The following is a 20,006-nucleotide window of genomic DNA, read 5'->3' as shown; positions in this document are numbered from 1 at the left end:
AAGACACTAAATTTAGAGAATGTAGGAGGTACACAGAGAGATAGTCATTATAACATTCACAATTTAAGGGGGAAAGACTTTATGGTATCTTAAAGCAAATCAACACCAAACTTGTTTAAACATTTAAATAGTACACTCAAACTATTGATAATTATAATACAATTATGTATTTTCATTTTCTACAGATAGATAGCTCCTATGTCAGTATTTGGGATAACTGTTAATATTTAATTCTGCAACTAAAACTTTTATTTATACCATATAAGTTAGCATAGCTCAGTAACTAAGATCAATTTTCAAAATACAACCAAGCAAATGAATAATATCTGTTACTAGCTGATTTATTTCATAGTAATTTTGCCACTTCCTATTCTAGACTTCCAGTTCCTCAGCCAAAATCTCATATATCACTGCCTTATATTGACACCTGCTGGAAAGTACTGGAATTGTATATTTCTCATTTGATTATCTGGGCAGCTAATTTTGCATCTGAGGAAAGAAATCTGGAAGACATTTCAACTGCAAATAATACAAGCTTTAATTTTTTAAAAGCCAAAGTACATTTGTTCTAAACATTTAAATTTTAATGGTTTCCTTAGGAAATTATAAGTCTCAAGAAATCTATTCAAAGAGTACTTCTGATAGTAATCAACTTACCCAATGACTTCAGTAGGTTGAACTTGTGCTTATTTGGGGCATAATTAAGAAACTACGTAACTTTCTCTACTATTTGAACTTCTACTGTTTCCGACCTCACAGTAATACTTTGGTCACATGACCTGAGAAAAAGACCTGATTTTGTGCAAGTATGCATATAGATGGGTGAGGAAAATAACCCAACTACTAAAAAAAGAATGCTTTATATATTCACAGTTGTAATTAAAGAGGTAAAATAACATGCATTAGTGAATGAGCTTTATTATCAAAGCTGCCTGTTTCTGAAATACATAAAATGTATAATACCAGAATAAGCTTGTTCTCTGAAGTGAAGCAAAACACAACACACTGAAATAATTAATTTATGGATTTTTGTTACTAAAGTGATTATTAAGTTGTCTTAAGTTTTAATCAACTTTTATGCAAATGAAAACACTTATAAGTATTTCTGCAAAGAATGCCCCACTAACGATGTCTCCTAAAACTTTTCCAAAATAAGTTTTAGACAGAAATACCTTTAATTGATCAAGCTGAAAAAATAAAAATTTATGATAAAGTTAATAGAATACTGCTTTACCCTCCTAATGCACTGCCACATAAGATGCGGTTTAGGTGCTCGAGCGTGTTATATTTTCTATCATCAGAAAAGTCATATTGTCCTAGAGACAGCTGTTCCAATTACAAATGAGTTTGAGCAGCTAATAGGGCAGCAAAATGCATTCTTGAAATTGGTACTATGAAGGCAGAACGTGGTACTGCGGTGCTGTGTAAATTGCTTTCACATTCCTATTGCAATTCCCCCCCTTCCTTTTTCATCAAATTGTTCCAATTTCTGACAAAGTAATGAGACAGTATGAACATGGTACAAATCAAAACTATGATCAAAAATACAAGAGCCAACTTTTCTTTAAAATACAGCAGCTTATTCAATGGGGTATGTTTAGGATGACGTAGTATCTGAAATTTGCAACTGTCAAACAAGTTGCCTCCTCAAAGTGTACTTAATCCACCTGCTCAAATAAAATTAAGTTCTTCAAGTTTTAACTATAATATATGAAGATTCAAGAAGAGAGGGGATATTTTATGATGCGATTCAGTCTAGTAGTTTCTAAAATATGCCTCAATTTTTTAATTGAAAAACAATTAGCTGTAAAGGGACAGATGATTATTAAGTAATCTACTGAATTATTTTAAACTCTTCTTTTAAATTTACTGAAATTTACACAAGATTAATATATCATTCAATATTAAGACACTCCAAAGTATCACAGAGGTAACAGGTCTTAATGAATGTAGTTTTGCCATATTTTCTCCAGTTTATCAGTCCTTCTCAGAAGATAAGATTTTGTCAAATGCAAAATAAAACATGCACTAAAACAATACTTGTTTCAGATACCCCAAACAAAATTTAATGAAGCAAATCCCTTTAAGAGCTTTCATAATCAGTCACTGAGAGAAGGGATCTTTCCTTGGTAAGAACGCTGAAAGGTTAGTTTTTAGAGCCTGAGAAACAGTATTGTCAGACACCCGAGATCCTCATTTCAATCACTCAGTTACCTTACAGAGCTTCTGATACCGAGGAGAAGAAACTGCCATCCTTTGTAAACGATGTAACAAAACCACAACTTTCTGCAGAGACGTTCTCACCACAGCCATCATTTTAAGTTTACCACACTTCTGGAGACACCTCAGAATTTGCATTATAAATGAAGAGCAATGATCATTTCCTCCCGGTCACTGGACAATGATTTGCCAGTTCTCTGAGCATGCTCGTTTCCAGGAATGCATTTGAAAGATACAGGGGTTTAGGTGCTAGGCAAAAGGAGACTGGTATTCCTTCAACTTCTTCTCAGTTTTAAAAAAAAAAAAAAAAAAAAAACACACACACACATACAAACGACACAAAGGAAGCCCCCCAGCAGATGCTCACAGCCGGTACTTGCTCAGCACGGCATGGCCAGACAATGAGCAAGTTGTTGAGCCAAACGCCTGCTGCCGGAGAGGAGTGCACTCCGTAGCCAAAAAGGATATTAAGTGAAACATTAAAGCTGCAGATACATGGCAGACATCCCCTGGGAACAAAGATTCAACACATCACCACCACGGTGCATGCCTCAAGACGAGTTTATATTAAGAGATCGAGTGGTGTTCATTCACTCACTCTTAAGAGAGATGCGTTCACTACCAGACTAAATGCAGCTCTGGCTGTGCTCTGTGGGATGAGTGAATAGACATTGTTATAAATCTTGAGAAGAGCAGAAGGGTACCTGGCTTAAATGATATCAGCCCATACATTAAGTGCTAATAAATCACCTCCAGACAGATCTCAGAACAAGTTCCTTAAAACAAAACAAGAAATACCTGCAGGGGGTATGTGGCTTTACCTAGGATACCCTAAAAGCAGCTTCGTCCATGGGCTTTCAGATGCCTGCCTGGGAGAAAAGTCGCAAGAAATCAAATTTCTAATGTTAGGTTGGGACTTCTCTAATTAAACAATGAAGTTAGTAAAATACAAAAATAAAAAAAAAAGTCTGTGACTATTAACATTCCAAATTACCACATTTCCCCTTAGCATCTTCATGATCTCATTTGATTTGCCATAATGCTGTTTTAATTTTATGAGTAAGAAACATAAAATAGGATTATATGATATAAAAACCCAGGACAGAATTTGGGGGTTTTATATGTATGTGTATATGTCAGATGTGTTTTCTACTGTGGCTTGGATACTATTACAAATACCAATTGAGGTAAAGTACTCTAAGGAAATGAGCAAAATAACCCAGAATGATTAAATGACTGGGTCAAAGGGCACAGCCAGAAATAGAAGCCAGACGTTTCTCATTATCAGTGTCCTGCTCAAACTAATAACCCAGGTAAGGCTGCTATTTCTCTACTACTGTCATGATTCTTTAAAAGAAATGCAATACTGAAAGTATTTGTTTCTCTTCTTTTACTTTCTCTTCTCTGTCCTTCATGTTAGTGTGATTGAAAGCCCTATACCAGCTCTCAGAGTTGTGTTTACCAAGCAGTGTTTTTGTATATTTTTCTGCTTCTGCTTATATATTTTTTCACTGTAGGTCTATACTGAGAACCTACACTGCCTCCCTCTGGACAGGCTAGCAACATCAAAATATCTACACAAAGCCAAAATTGGAAGAGGCAGTCAATGATGTAATTAAAAATATTAAAAGGCAAAAACAGAGAAACAAACAGTAGATTCATAATGATGTCAGTTTGGGGATTTGGGGAGTTGGTGAGGGGTATCAATAGCTGCTAAGCTTTATATGGTTTCTTCTAGGGAGGATGAAAATGTTCTATTTGATCATGGTGACTGTTGCTCAACTCTGTGAATACACTAAAAACAACTGAATTGTACAATTTCAATGGATGGCTTGTGTGGAATGTGAATTACATGTCAATAAAGCTGCAATTTAAAAAATATAGGAAGTTTTCATTCCTGTCCCTGAACCAGCTACATGATGAAGGTAGTACCCGTCAAACACTATGCTGGTTATGGAGCTGAGTACCGGGCATGATCAACAACCATCTAGACAATCAAATGCACCTATGGAATGGGAGGAGGAAAATTAGGCTGAAAGAGAACATGAGAGATGAAAATATAATAATCCCCAAACACATCCTGTGTGAGAGTAGAAACAGCTACCTCTTATAAGACCACCTCAGAAAGGCACAGGGCAGCAGATTTTCATCCAGGAAAGAATCAGATCATGTCAATTACCTGGTTACTGCTAAACTGCAAAACTTGTATTTTGAAATGTAATTAAAATGATAAAATATCCTAGAATGTAGACATGAAAATTCAGAATAAATGCATTTGAACCAACAGATAAATGTACAGAGAAGCCAATAATAGATTTTCATTCAAAAGTGTAAAAAAAAAAAAAAAAGTTTCTGCTCTTGAGTCAAATTGTTACCTAAATACAGATCCACAGTGACAACTGCATAGTGAAGCATCTCCTCTTGGATGTTACTCAAATGGCTTAGTTCACTGTAGTCAAAATGAAATTTATCATTCCTTCACACTCCACACTAACTTGCACCACCTCCCTGACTTATTCTTGCCCTATATTCCATCAACCTCTAATCCCAGCTGGCAGTCTTCTTAGTCTCTACCCTTCCCTTGTCTACCCATACTATCAAGTCATCAGGTCTTGTCATTCCCTGTGTGACTGCCTCATTTCTGGTCATTACCTCTCTGACCAGATGGCTGTAAGACTGTCATAGCAGACTGCACACACTACTGTCAGTTTTACCCAGCACAAATTCATTCCTCACAATGCCATCAGCTGGATCCCTATAAAATACAAATCCCATAGCATCACTCTCTTACTCACTATTCTTTAATGATTTCTCCCTGTTGCCATCAGGTTAAAATACAAAATCCTTAGCAAGTCAAACAAGACCCTCTATGATTTGGACCACTCAGAAATTCAGGAGCTTCTCTCTCCAAAGGATTGGGTTTTCTCTTGCCAACTGTGTGGAGGAGTAAAGCCTAACTGCCTTGCAGACAAGCAATGAGACATAAATATGTAAGTCCAAATGATCAACCAACCTTAATAGAAATGGTATGGATCATAGCATACTCCCAGCAGTTAATCTTCACTTTCTACTGTGCTTCTAAACTATCCCTTATCAAAACTTACCCAAATTCACCTTAAACTGAATACACAATAGCTTAATAATCTTCATGAAATGGTCCTATGACTCTGCATCCAGTTGTCATAAAGACATGAAGCAAGTACAACCCAGTGTCACATAAGCAGTTCTGCATACACCCCTTGTGCACAGAGCACACATGGGCTGAAATCCTTATTCCACCTCTCTCTCTTTTTTTTTAAGATTTTTATTTATTTATTCATGAGAGACACAGAAAGAGAGAGAGGCAGAGACACAGGCAGAGGGAGAAACGGGCTCCATGCAGGGAGCCCGACGTGGGACTTGATCCGGAGACTCCAGGTTCACACCCTGGGCTGAAGGCGGCGCTAAACCGCTGAGCCACCAGGGCTGCCCCTTATTCCATCTCTTTAGTGCACCCATAAATTCCCCCCACCACCACCACCACCACTACCACGTCACCAGAAAATTTCTTTTATAATTTCAGACACTTTTGTTTATATATTCATTTTCTTCAACAAACATCTTTCCACTCCCAAACAAGTTTGCATTTTAACTATCTGTTCAGTCACACAAATGGAGAAGTCATTAATACAAAAAGTCATAGCATAATTTAAATTCTCTTGTCTCAGGGCGCCTAGATGGCCCAGTCAGTTAAGTGTCTGCCTTTGGCTCAAGTCATGATCTCAGGATCCTGGGAGAGACCTGCATCAAGCTCCCTGCTCAGCAGGGAGTCTGCTTCTCCCTCTCCCTCTGCTCCTCTCTCTGACTAGTATGCTGTCTCTCTCTCTCTCTCTCTCTCTCAAATAAATACAATCTCTTAAAAAAATTCTCTTGTCTCAGAAATACTCAGCAAAAGGTACTAAGTCTCTAAATGCATCCACCTATAAAGTGCCAAAAATAAAGCCATAGGATTTTTAAAAATAAAACGGAGAGAATGTTTTAAAATGAAGATCATTTTTAAAAGGAGCAAGGCAGTGAAAAATCATGCAAATTACCATAACGGGAAATATTCTAAACAAAAAAAAAATACATGTGTTTATCTTTAGACAAAGAGACTGAAATAGGCTCTTAATAACTGTACTCTTTAATACTTCTTATGAGCCACAACATTAAATTTCAACAATATTAAACTATTTTTGAGAGGCATTTACTATACATGTCATAATGTGCTTTATTATTTTAGTCAGTAACCTTTCTTTCTTGGTGCCAGTTGCCATAAGACAAGAAATCTTGTGCTTAGTTATTTTTATTTAGAAAGATTTTAAACATCTTCATTTACATTTATTTCTACAGTTTGAGTATTCATTAAATATTAAGAATATATCCCAAGATAAAATGCGCTAGGAGACGTAAACTCTAAAACAGGTCCATGTTTTGCCAATGCTCATCATCTAGGTTCATTTCAAGCCTCTTTTGCTCATTGTCTAAAAACTGCTGCTTCCTTGTCAAGTGCACAACCTGCATATCTTTTGAGTTTAACACCATTACACAAAGTAAGCACCCATGAACATTTATAGGTCAGGCTTCCAATTGTCTAAATCATAAAAAATAATACATTCTAGCATCAGCACACATTTGGATCCCTCTTAAACCCCCTGAAAATGAGGTAATAGCTAAATCTTTTTTCAAATAACATGGATAGTGGCGTCCTGAAATTCTAGATGGTGACACAAAAGAACATATTTAACCTTGACACTTGCTGAGCCACCCTCATTACTAAGTCACAAATGTATAATGCAATGAATACAAAATAAGAAGTAATATAAGTAAACATAGGTTTCCGGTAAATTAGTCTTGAGAACTCCACCATAAAACACCCTAACAGTCCTTATGCATGGGAACAAGTTAAAGTAGGCCCATTCCCCAAAAGGTCCTTTTAAAAAAAATGTTTATTCTTTTTAGTGTAAACAATTTCAAACTTAGGAAAAATGTGTAAGAATAAGAATAGTTCTAAGAAGGCTATCCAGATCCACGTATTTGTGAACATTCTGAGTTTCAAGGGAAAAGAATTCTAAGAAAAGACTCAGAAAGGTCATCATGCTGAATTTCATAATGGTGAAGTCGGGGTCCATGGGCCACAGTCAGTATTTACCTAGAATGTGCACATTCTACAGTACCTAGAATACCGTAATCTCTACCCATGAGAAGTCATGTGATCAGCTGGGACCAGAGGAGACATGCCCCAGATGATACTGGTTCACAAGTTCACAGGCATATCAGGAATAATGATGGTCAAAATGATGTGAGGATGATATGGCATACAGAAGTAAGCAGATGTGAAACTGTAGTAGGCAAGGGAACTTCTCCATTAAAATTGGTTTGTTTGGGTTTTTTAAAGATTTTATTTATTTATGAGAGACACGGAAAGAGAGGCAGAGACAGAGGCAAAGGGAGAAGCAGGCTCCCTGCAGGGAGCCTGATGTGGGGCTCACTCCCAGGACCCTGAGATCACGATCTGAGCCAAAGGCAGATGCTCAACCACTGAGACCCCCAGGCGTCCCTCCATTAAAATCAGTTTTAAAACCAAGTTCTGAAGGAGATGGTCTGCAACTGGCAAGAGTAGGTCATTCAACACAAATATGGTAAATTCAAGGTCACTGAAGCAGTTGTACTTGGGGCAGAGAAAGATACAGACATGCTATGTGACATTCCTCAACAATTTTTTGTAAAGGGAAGATTCTGTGTTAGCACATTTTGGGAGGAGAGAACTTTGAACCTCAGACTGCATATACAATCATAGCCATCAAGCTAAAGACATAAAAGTAATACCTCCAAAGCCTAATGTTTGCAGTTGTAAATTAAGCCACAGAGCCTTTACAGCTTTATATTAAGTATGTTGTAATAAATGGAGAGAGAAACAACTACATATTAAAAAGAAATGCCCTTATAATTTAGGATTCAATAAGGCAAAGTGAAACACGGTTTAAAATGACAAAAACAGAACAGCTATAAACCTATGAGTCTAAATAAACAATTATTACTTCCATAAAACAAGGTGTTTTTTCTCTATTATTAAGTATAATATTTTAGAGATCTGATTTCCAGAAACCAATGATTCACACGGGAGCGTGGATCTCAGAATTAGGTAACTACCTCCCCCTTCCGCAGTAATGTTTGCATGTAGCTGGGTCAAACAACACAGGGAAAATAAAAATGCCGGGTGCAGGTTCCCATGCACTTGCCTGCATCTGCTGTGTGAGCTCCCTGGCCAACAGAGTGTCCTGAAGAGCATTCTCCCGCTGAGAGGCATCCGCAAGCACGTTAACTGTGGTTTCTGCTTCTTGTATCCACTTTAGGAAGTTCTCCAGGTCCCGACGAGAGGCCTGCACTGCCCTCAACTCTGCTTCCAAGGCACACTGTCTGTCAGTAATGCTGCAAGTCAAAGGATGACATTACTTACAGTGTGACAGTCCACATCATGCACACCCTAAAAAACAAATTAACAGCCAGCCTCCAAGGAACCTTTATTTGTTTAAGTACCTAATGTAACTCAGACATTTATTTCTATGGGTGTCTGGAATCATCCTTAATGGAAGGAGTAATGTAAATAGGGAGAAGAGGGAGAGGGAGAGAGACATATAAATATTAACAAAATCACATCCATATCATAAAATAATTATGACTCCATTTTGCAATTCCTAATTGTATATTAAGTTATCCTCCAATGTTTTCCTTTGATACCTTGGTATTATGCCTGACAGAGGAAATATCAATAAATATTCATGCAATGAGTGACTAAATGAGTTCTAAGAAGCAGTAACATCAGAATACTTAAGTAAAAGGAAAATAATTTAAAGGGCTTACTTTACGTATTTTAAAACAACTCAGGTCAATACAAATTGGTTCTTTAAGCTCATTTAATAATATTATATTTGGAAAATCAAGCTTTTATAAACCCTTCAGTAAATCTACATCAAAATTAATACACAGAAATGTAGAGTTGCATGATTTAAGGATTTTCAAACCAGTAAATCCAATCTTTAAATTTTTATAAACCTCAAGCTTCTTAAGAAGAAAACAAACAATTTTAGGGGCACCTGGGTAGCTCAGTCAGTTAAGCATCTGACTCTTGGCTTTTAGCTCATGATCTAAGGGTCATTAGATCAAGTCCCACACAGGGCTCTGTGCTGGGCATGGAGCCTGTTTAAGATTCTCTCTTACTCTCTCCTTCTACCCCTCTTTATGCCACTCACTCTCTCAAAAATAAATAATTAAATAAATAAATAAATAAATAAATAAATAAATAAATAAAATGGATACTAGCAATTACACCCTATGGGTTTAAACCCAAAGGAACTGAATACATATCTACACAAAAATTTGTATACAAATTTTCATATAACATCATTATTTATTATAGCCAAATAACAGAATCAACCCAAATGTCCATTGATAAAGAAATAGATAAAATGTAGTATACTCATATATGAATTATTCAACCATAAAAAGGATTGAAATGCTAATACTTGTCCTAACATGTATGAACCTTGAAATATCAAGTGAGAGAAGCCAGACACAAAAAGCCACATTTTGTGTGATTCCCTTCATATTATAAGAAATGTCTACACAGAGAGAAAAAGAGATTAGCTGTTGTCTAAGACTGGAGTGGAAGGCAACAGAACTGACTGCTAATTGGGTATTTGGTTTCTTTTGGTGTGATAGAATTTTTTGAAATTAAGAGCACTGTGGGGATCCTTGGGTGGCGCAGCAGTTTGACGCCTGCCTTTGGCCCAGGGCGCGATCCTGGAGATGTGGGATCGAATTCCACGTCAGGCTCCCGGTGCATGGAGCCTGCTTCTCCCTCTGCCTATGTCTCTGCCTCTCTCTCTCTCTCTGTGTGACTATCATAAATAAATTTAAAAAAAATTTTTTAAAAAAAGAGCACTGTGATGGTTGCACAACATAGTGAATAATACTAAAAACCTCTAAGATGTACACTTTAAAAGGGTTAATTTCATAGTAATATGAACTATATCACAATAAAAAGTCAGCATGTGTAATATGATCTCACATATATATGTTCTATCTCATCCACTCATCTATCCATACAACATGCATCTATCTACCTGTCCTATATACAGTATTATCTGTGTACATATAGATAAAAGGATAAATGTCCAGAATGTTAATATTAAAAATTATTTCTAGGTGCTGGGATTTAAGGTGGTTTACTTTCCTATTTGTACTTTTCCTGTATTCTATGAATTTATAATGAACAAGTATCTTCTACACACATCAATAAACAAATTCTTTAAATAAACGGGTAAGAGATTTAAACAGAGATCATCATAGAAGATATATGGATGGCAAATAAGCACAGGAAAAGATACTTGGCATCATTAATCATCAGAGAAATGTAAATTCAAACTACAATAAGATATCACTACCTATTAAACTGGCTTTAAGAAAATGAATATACCAAGTGCTAGTGACAATGCAGAGTAACTGCCAACTCTCATACATTGCAAGTGGGAGTATAAAATGGTACTGCCACTGAAAAACAGTTTGGCAGATTTTTTAAATAAAGTTAACCATGTACTCAAGAACAATCCAACAATCAATCCTATTCCTAAGTATTTACTCAAAAGAAATGAAAATATATACCCACACAAAACCTATACGCAAATCTTTATTCATAATGGCCCCACACAGGCAATAACCCAAATGTCATCAAGTAGAAAACAGATAAACTATGGTATATGCATACAATGAAATACTACTCTAAATACTGATAGATTCAACAACATGGATGAAATCTCAAATGCATTATGCTAGGTGAAAAATGCCAGACACAAAAGCTCTATGTTTCTACTCATAAGCCATTCTAGAAAATCATCAACCTCATCTGAGCATTTACCTACTAAGAAACCTCCAATAGTGTTTGGCTGCCTGCAGAATAAACCCAAATGCTTTTCCTGAAATTCAATGTCCTCCATAATTTATCGTTAATTCACTTTTCTAGCTTATCCCCCAGTTCTCGCCAATGCTCTGGTCAGATCCGGATACTATACTCTTTTTTTTCTCTAGGATATTCTTAATCCTGTGCTTACCCCAAAACTTCGCATACACATCAAAATGTCCTTCTGACACCTCCACTTACCTAAATCCCACTGATCCTTAAGGTTAAGGTCTACCTTCTTTAGAACATCCAGACCAATTAGATTTCCTTGCTCTGAGATTATAAAAGGTCATTACTCCTACTTATACAGAAATTTATCACATGTATCCTGGAAAAGCCTCTGGATTGTGATCTAGTTTCATGCTTTGAATGAATTTCAAATACTTTCAAATGAATTTAATACTTTGACAGCATTACATAGGTTTGTTTTTTGTTCTCCTGTTTTATAGACTTACTATGGGCAGAAACAGTCTTACGTATCTCCATATTTCTCAGAGTCCTTATTACAGTATTTTAATAAGTACTTATAGAATAATGACAGTCTATAATGTATTTAAACTTACCTCCCAATCACCAGTTTTCAAGAAGCTACTAAGAGAAGGCCTCCACAAAAATCAGTTTGTAAATCAAAAGAGAAAAAAAAGATAGGAAAAGCATAAAAACAAAAGATCTGAGGGAGAGAGAGAGACAGAGAATGCGAGAGAGCGCAAACAGGCTTTTGTGCTAATGGTGAAAAGAGATCTCAGAAGGGACAGTGATGAACTGGGCCAGATGAGGACTGTCATCACCATTCCAACTGCTATGATTTCTTATTTTAACTTGACAAAACCTTGACAAAACCAATGAAGGATACACTCTGACAAAACAAGGAAATAACCCAAAAGAGAAAAGAAACACACACACACACACACACACAAACCCACACATGAAATCCAGGAAATAGGGATTCCAAAATAGGAGAAAAGCACAGAAAATCTCTAGGATTATGGTTCTGCAGCAGGCCTAGAAAGTATGTCTAAAAAAAAAAAAAGAAAGAAAGAAAGAAAGAAAGAAAGAAAGAAAGAAAGAAAGAAAGAAAGAAAGAAAGAATGTCTACAGAAGAAATGTCTCTAAGAAAAGATATTAGAAGTGATAGACTGCTTACTATGATTGACTTTGTGGGAAATTGTACTGTCAGATCATTGGAAAATGAGGGAAGAATTCATAATAGGTGCAAAGAAATCTAAGCACATGAAAGCAAGGCAATTATTAATTTCAGGTGAAAAAAACAGAGAGGAAGCAAAATTAGAGTAAACTTTAGCGCCTGGCTGTTAATAATGTTTAGACACACCTAACAATGTCAACACTGAATATCTGTTTATTTAAAAATTCAGCAATGAGTTTATACAGCCACTGTGGAAAACAATATGGTGATCCCTCAAAAATTTAAAAATAGAATTAACATATGATCCACTTTTGGGTATACACCCCAAAAAACTAAAAACAGGATCTTGAAAAGATATCTATATGCCCACATTCATAGCAGCATTATTCATAACAAGGAAAACATGGAAGCAATCCAAGTGTGCATCAACAAATGTATGGATATGCCAAATGTAATACACATACAATGGAATATTATTCAGCCTTAAAGAGGAAAGAAATTCTGACATTTGTTATAACATGGAGGAACCCTGAGCACATTATACTAGGTGAAATAAGCTAGTCACAAAAATACAAATACTGGATGATTCCACTTATATGAGGTACTCAGAGTAGTCAAATCCATAAAGACAAAGATAAGAATGGTGGTTGCCAGGGGTGGGAAAAAGAAAGAATAGCGAGTTATTGTCTAATGAGACAAGAGTTTTTGTTCTGCAAAATGAAAAGAATCATGGGAATGGATGGTGGTGATGGTTGCACAACAGCATGAATATTTACTACCATTGAACTGTATACTTAAAAATGGTTAAGAAGGTAAATTTTATGTTACGTGTATTTTATCACAATAAAAAGTGAAAAAATTAAATGATGAGGAAGGGAAAACATGAGAAACTATACTTTATATATTTAGTAGAACAGGATACCAAATAAGTCTAATACTGATGTACTAGAAGGTAATGGTGTATGCATTTTATTTAGAATATAGAAATGTATAAATGATATACGGAAAAGCCAAAAGAAGAAAAAGCAGTTGCCCCCAGAGAATTGGACAGTGGTGAGTAGTGAGAGAACTGCTGTATTTTGTAATAAACCTTCTAATTTTTTTAAATCATACGTATGTATTTCTTTACTTTCTAAAATTTAGACGTTACCCACTAGAATTTGGGTGGTTGTTGGTGGTGCTGGTGTTTTATTTTCCACCTAACCCCAGCCACATTTTTAATTTTTAAAACAATAATAAAAAGACATTAAGAATATCCAAAAAAAAGGGTGTTCCCAAAAGGTACTGAAAAAGCAAAAAAATTAAAGGAGTACACACATGCAATTAATCGATCATGAACAGGCAGGCAATTCTTAACACTCACATAAAACTAATGACTATAAAATTTGATAAAGTCAAACACTTTAATTTTACAGAATATCACTTATTTTTAAGACTATTCATGTGAATAAAATAGGTTATGTGGCAAACAGCTAATGTAAAAGCAGATCATTATAGATTAGCTCTATTAAACCTTTAAGAATGCCCAGACTAGAAGAAAAGGATGCAATGTCTGAGAATTCTATGGGGTTATTTATTTACCTATAAAAATGAAGCAATTACTAATCCTCAGTCCAGAGTTTTACTTTTTACTTCTTTTATCTTAAATATCCTTCTACCCCATCTCCCCATTCCCACTAACCTTCCCCTTCTGACCTAATCAATTTCTACTTCCCCTCCAGAACTCAGTGCAGACACCTTCTATGGCACCTCACCCCACACATCGCATGACATCCCTTAACCTGGCTATCATGCCATGCTGCTGTGACAATCACCACAAACACAGTAGCTTAGAGCACCTGAAGGTTGTTATCATTTCATAGTTCTGTCAGTTAGTTTCTGAAATGGGGCTCACTGAACTAAAATCAAGTTGTCAGCAGGGCTGTGTCCCTTTGTGGAAGCTCTAGAGACAGTATTTTTTCCTCGTCATTTCCAGCTTCTGGCTGGAAGTCACTCATATTCCTTGGCTCCTGACTTCTGCCATCTTTACTTTTAAAGATGCATGTGATAGAACTGGGCCCACTCAGATGATCCAAGACAGACTCCCTACCTTTGGAATGGTAGGTGGGATGTGGGAGTCCATATCCCACCTCATATCTCTAATCATGACTGTAAGTGACTATTTTGTTGTCTGTTTAAAGCTTCTGTATCATCAGTGTCCCTGGTATCCCCAGGCCCCACACACAGTAGCAACTCAAGTATGTACTAAATAAACTAATACAAAAATAGGAATAGCACCTTCCTTCCTGCAATAATTTAAGGAAAAAATGAGGTATACATACATAAATGTATCAAGATGTAGTAAATACCCAAGAAATAATATTTTCCCTAATCTGTACATTAATTGAGTGAAATACTGGGAAATTCATTTTGCTTAGAGCGTGCAAATGTGCAGCTTAATAATAAAGATCTTGGAGATTTTTTTCAAGGTCACATATATCTGGGTGTCAGATATTTTTTATCATGAATGTAATCAGTTTTTAAAAATAATAACCAGGATCCCTGGGTGGCGCAGCGGTTTAGCGCCTGCCTTTGGCCCAGGGCGCGATCCTGGAGACCCAGGATCAAATCCCACGTCGGGCTCCCGGTGCATGGAGCCTGCTTCTCCCTCTGCCTATGTCTCCGCCTCTCTCTCTCCCTCAATGTATGACTATCATAAATAAATAAAAAAAATAAAAAAAAAAGAAATGTAAAATTTCTTAAAAAAATAAAAATAAAAAAATAAAAATAAAAATAATAACCATCCTAGAAACTAAGCACTATTTATAGCAGCCCAAACTGTCTTCATATTATTGTAATAAATAAATATTTTAAAACCTTTTAATAATAATGTATATTAATTTATAGGCTGATTTTTTCATGTAATTTCATATGTAATGTCAGTAGAATATAGCTCAGAGGTTAACATACTACCTATGTTAGTCTTCTTAAAATTAGATCCAATGCCAGAGCATGGTATATTAGACACTGCAAGAAACTTTTATCCATTTCCAAGGAACTTCACATGATTTATCATACTACCGTAAGGCCAAAAATAATTGGTAAAACGAGAGGTTCAGGAATGTGTATGCACAGTTTATCGCAAAGGCTAATAAATTACCTTTAATGCCATTTGTGCATTGCTCTCAGAAGAAAACGACCTACTTCTACCACCCCTGCCATTTACTAGCTATATGGCTTAGGATAAATCCTTCAAATCTCCAATTTGTTTTTTCCATCCTTAAAATAAGCTGCTTAGACTAAATGAGTAAAGGACCCATATCAGAGTCTCCAAGGGTCCTTTTAAATAAAACTACATAATCCATCACAGAGATTATAAAACCTGCTAGAAGAGATCCCTCCAATATCACCCCCGTCCCTATCTTCAAATTCAGCTTCATATAACTGCATATAAATGAAATGTTACCGATAGGGAAAGATGAGTGTTGTGCAGGCAGCAAAAAGGTTGGGAAATTCCTAAGATCCATATGCAAGTTCCTAAGAACACATCCAGCAGTGAACTCCCATTTGTCTCCAACTCTCAGGGAAGAGTTTATATTTGGCAGTTCAGGCTGCTACATCTCAAGATCAGAAGAACCAAAGGAGGTTCTAAGAAATTGAGAATATAGGAGAAGGAGCACTGTCACAGAAAAAAAAAAAAAAAAAAAGATTTCAAGTTTAGAGAATTGTGGCTACTAGACAGAAGATTTTTTTAAAATCTTTTTTAGCCTATAAATCATAAAGAGTAAGGATAGCCTGGAAGCCTAAAAGATAACAATATCTGAAGTATAGAAGGGCAACTTTAGCAGAAACAAGAGTTTTTACTTCAAACAGGAGTAATAGACTATAGAATTCTTTGGGACAGGAAATGGTGCACACTGAAAATATAAATAACTTCTCACAAAAGATTTGAGGAATCCATGGGTGACAAATTTATAATAGTTTATATTAAAGGGAACTGGGATTTTTTAAATGTAAACTCTTAGCTATAAAGCAGCTGATATTCTACAAATAGCTTATAGTTATTTTGTAGCATAAGAAAACATGGCCATCCACATAACTGACTTTTTAATGGCATTTTAAAGATGTCATATAGTACTTGGTATGTTAAGCTATAAGATATATTAATCAAATGTGCATGTGCTTATTATAATTGGTTAAGAGTGAACATAAATAGATATGCCTTTTTTATTATTCTAATGGAAAACCCACAGTTATGTGTTGCTAAATCTTGGTATACTTAAAAGGTGACCTTTACAGTTACATGAGATTTAAATATATTTATCTCTTTTGAGAGGAAAATAGTGGCATCAAAAATTGAGCAGCATATAGAAAACTTACAGTGAAACAATTCTTTAAGTTTTTCAATGGATACTTTCACAAGGTAATTTTAAAGTTCTTTGGTCAATAAAATAACATTTAGCTAAAAATATATATATTAAAGCACACTTTGGGGAAATGCAGTTGATTTAATGAAGAATTAGTCCCTGCAACTATACCCCACAATCTATGATCTTTTGGTGACCAGTCTTTGTTACACAGAGATCGGGTCAAACACCTTCCTCTCTCCCTTGCTCCCAATCTTCCATCTGCAATCTTTGTACGTGCCTCTGAGTAAACGAGCATTGCTAAAGAACACTGTCACAGGGCTATCTTCTCTTTACATTTATTATTATAAACCACAATTAGGAAGTCATCACTGCCTAGCAAAACTAAAGATCCCCCAGGAAGCTCTCTGCCCTGCCCACCGGGATTCTGATGTTATCTGTGATCCTACTCAAATTTCTCTAGGCCAGCCCCACCTCCAGCCTCACTGACCCCATATTCATGGAGCCTAAAGAGAGCAGACTCACTGCAGAGAATCTTCCATCTTCCTACCACATAGTGATTAATGATGTATAAGACATTCCTTATAGCACAAAATTATATTGTCTCATTTCCTCTACACTATTTCAACATATTAACTAAGTGTGTATATGTGTATGCATGTATGTGAGTATATGGGTATATATACATAGGCACTCTGGGCTAAACATTTCAGATCCAAATCAGGCATCCACACGTGAAAAGTTACTTTGAGCACTTTTCAACTTTCACTACACCTCAATTGACACTAAAAATTTTGTTAATTATCATTAAGAGATACAAGGGGGGAAACATTTCACAGATGAGAAACAGGAGTGGTCAATGTATATCAGTTAGTTACAAATGTTAGAGATGGGACTTTTGTTGGCAGAATCTGACATAGTGGGAGCTAGTTGTTTTACAGAATTAAGAATTTTCTGTATAATAAAGATTATTATAAATGTATTGGTATGACATATTACACCCAAGCAGGATCTGAGGCAGCAAAAACATTAATATTTCTACAGCTAGGAACAAGGCTATTTATACTAAGCAGGATAAATAAAGACTATGATAAACGTCCTCATGTCAATTCAAAGCTTTCTGTTATCAGAGCATATTGGTTTTTGGCATCAGAGATAAGGGAATGAGGCCCTGTAACTGTGAATAGCCAAATTACTTAGGCCAATTGCAATTCATACAAAACATTTCCTTTGAAAGCTGATATTAAACTTCACACATTATGCCTCAATGACAGTTTTCCATGAGCAAGTATAATAACCCTTCGCCACCACCACCCCGAATTTGGCTGACAATGACGCATATACAGAACACAGCTAGAAGATAAGACAGCCCTCATATAAGTCCTTTCAGAGACCACTGCAGAGGGCACAGTGGTCACATATTGGAGAATGTTACATTATTCATAGTAGAGGCCCCCATATCTGTAATCAGATCTGGTTTCTAAACTCGACATAGATAAGAAACAGTAAGTAGAATGACAGACAGATCTGAGAGGCGGGGGTACACAGAACAGTCACCAGCAATAGCTGACATTCTGATAACAAAGGAAGAAAACAAAATTATTTTTAAAGAATGTAAGAGCCTGACTGCACAGTCAAAAAGGTTTGGATATCAGTCTCAGCTTTGCTCTTATGAGCTGTGTGATCTCGGGTACTCCTTAATTTTCCTCTGCTTCAGTTTATTCACTGACACAGTGCTGATGAAAATGCTGCCTGTCTCTTATGGTTTGAGGATTAAATAAAATAATGCATGTGAAGAGATTAGCACAGAGTCTGACAATGGGAAGACACCCAATAAAATCCATACCCTAAAAATAAAGCAGAAAATCTCCAAAGCATAACAGCCTGAATAAATTTACTACCAATTCTTCAGAACTCAGAGCAGTAAGAGCATTATCATAACTTAGTATAGGAAAAAATCATCTTGGTTATGCTACGTGACTTTGAACATGTCATTCACCTTCTCTGAGCCCAAGAGCATTAATTACATTTAGACCACGCATTCTCAATGGAGGTGAGAAGTGGTTCTTTGGTGGAGCAAGTTGGGGAGAGGTGTGGAAAAATCTACTCTTTCTATGTATAAAGCACAACTATAAAGTACAGAAACAGATACACAGTATATCCATGGTATAAACATTTCATGGGAGTGGGGATCTAACAAGGCTCTTTGGGGATTGATAATGTAAAAATGTTGAGAAACACTGCCTTAAATGCACTGTAAGACTATGTAAAGCTCTTAGAGTTCCTTAATTCTATCCTCACAACAATAAAGCCAAAATTTTTTTTTAAATGTTACTCATAGGTTCATATATTTTGTTTAAGGCAAGGAAAGATTTGTATATTCTAGAAAAGTCTCCAATTTAAAGAGTTATAAATTGTAAACATCACTGTTAAAAAGACAAAATCCTCACAATACATAGAAACCCCAGCTGTCACTCATGAAAAGGATCATGTGAGCCACAGTTTTGCTTTATTTTCCTTGCTTTATAGATAGTAATATACCTAAATCATGTCTAAATATTAATGTTGATGTATTTCCCCAAAAAATGCAGTAAGAAAACAGAATAAGCACAACAACTTGTAACTACCATAAAAATGGAACACTGTGCTTGTCTTAGCTCTGATAAATGAAAGATCACCTTGGAATATAATTCATTTTTAATTGCCTCTTCCATCTAATCTAACTACTGCTGTAGGCTGTCTTAAAATATTTACAAAGTAAAAGCAAAAAAAGAATTGGAGGTGCTAAAATAAAGCAGCTTCACATTCCTAAGTGATCAGTTCTTCTGGTATCGTTTACAACAAAAACAAAGCCATAATTCTTACATACAGATTTTTGGAAATACGCAGTTAAAGTATACTTAAGAACTATCTTAGTATGAAATCTGTATTTCTTAATTGATATATAACTGACATATAACATTGTATTAGTTTTAGGTGTAGAACAGAATGATTTAAGTATGTGTATATATTGCAAAATGATTAAGAAAATAAGTTTAGTTATTATCTATCAACCACAATGGTTACACTTTTTTTTTTCTTGTGAGGTTTTCTTTCTTTAAGATCTACTAGGTAACATTCAAATATCCAATACAGTCTTGTTAACTATGGTCACCATGCTGTATGTTACAACCCTAGGACTTATTTATCCTGTAACAGGAAGTTTAAACTTTAAAGCCATTTTTAATTCACCTTCTTACCTGCCTTAGTTTTGGGATCCTTACTATATCCAAGTAACCTGTTACAACAAAGGAAAACCATAATACTAACATGCTAGAAA

General features: G+C 35.7%; 1 protein-coding gene across 11 annotated transcripts in view; it reads right to left on the bottom strand.

Moving 5' to 3' along the window:
* The window catches only part of UTRN (utrophin), a 505,421-nt gene that overhangs the window by 230,305 nt on the left and 255,110 nt on the right, over positions 1–20,006 (bottom strand). For 9 of the 11 annotated variants that reach the window (XM_077895925.1, XM_077895964.1, XM_077895934.1 and 6 more), the window contains one exon: positions 8,481–8,670. In XM_077895925.1, the coding sequence (XP_077752051.1) occupies positions 8,481–8,670 (190 nt within the window). Of the gene's footprint in view, positions 1–2,214; positions 2,596–8,480; positions 8,671–20,006 lie in introns of those variants that run through there. The other 2 variants (XM_077895981.1, XM_077895987.1) reach the window with 2 other exon arrangements.

Source organism: Canis aureus, chromosome 1, assembly GCF_053574225.1.
Source record: "Canis aureus isolate CA01 chromosome 1, VMU_Caureus_v.1.0, whole genome shotgun sequence".
NCBI lineage: Eukaryota > Metazoa > Chordata > Mammalia > Carnivora > Canidae > Canis > Canis aureus.
Note: the sequence above shows the minus strand (reverse complement) of the source record. Positions and strands in the feature narration are given on the sequence as shown.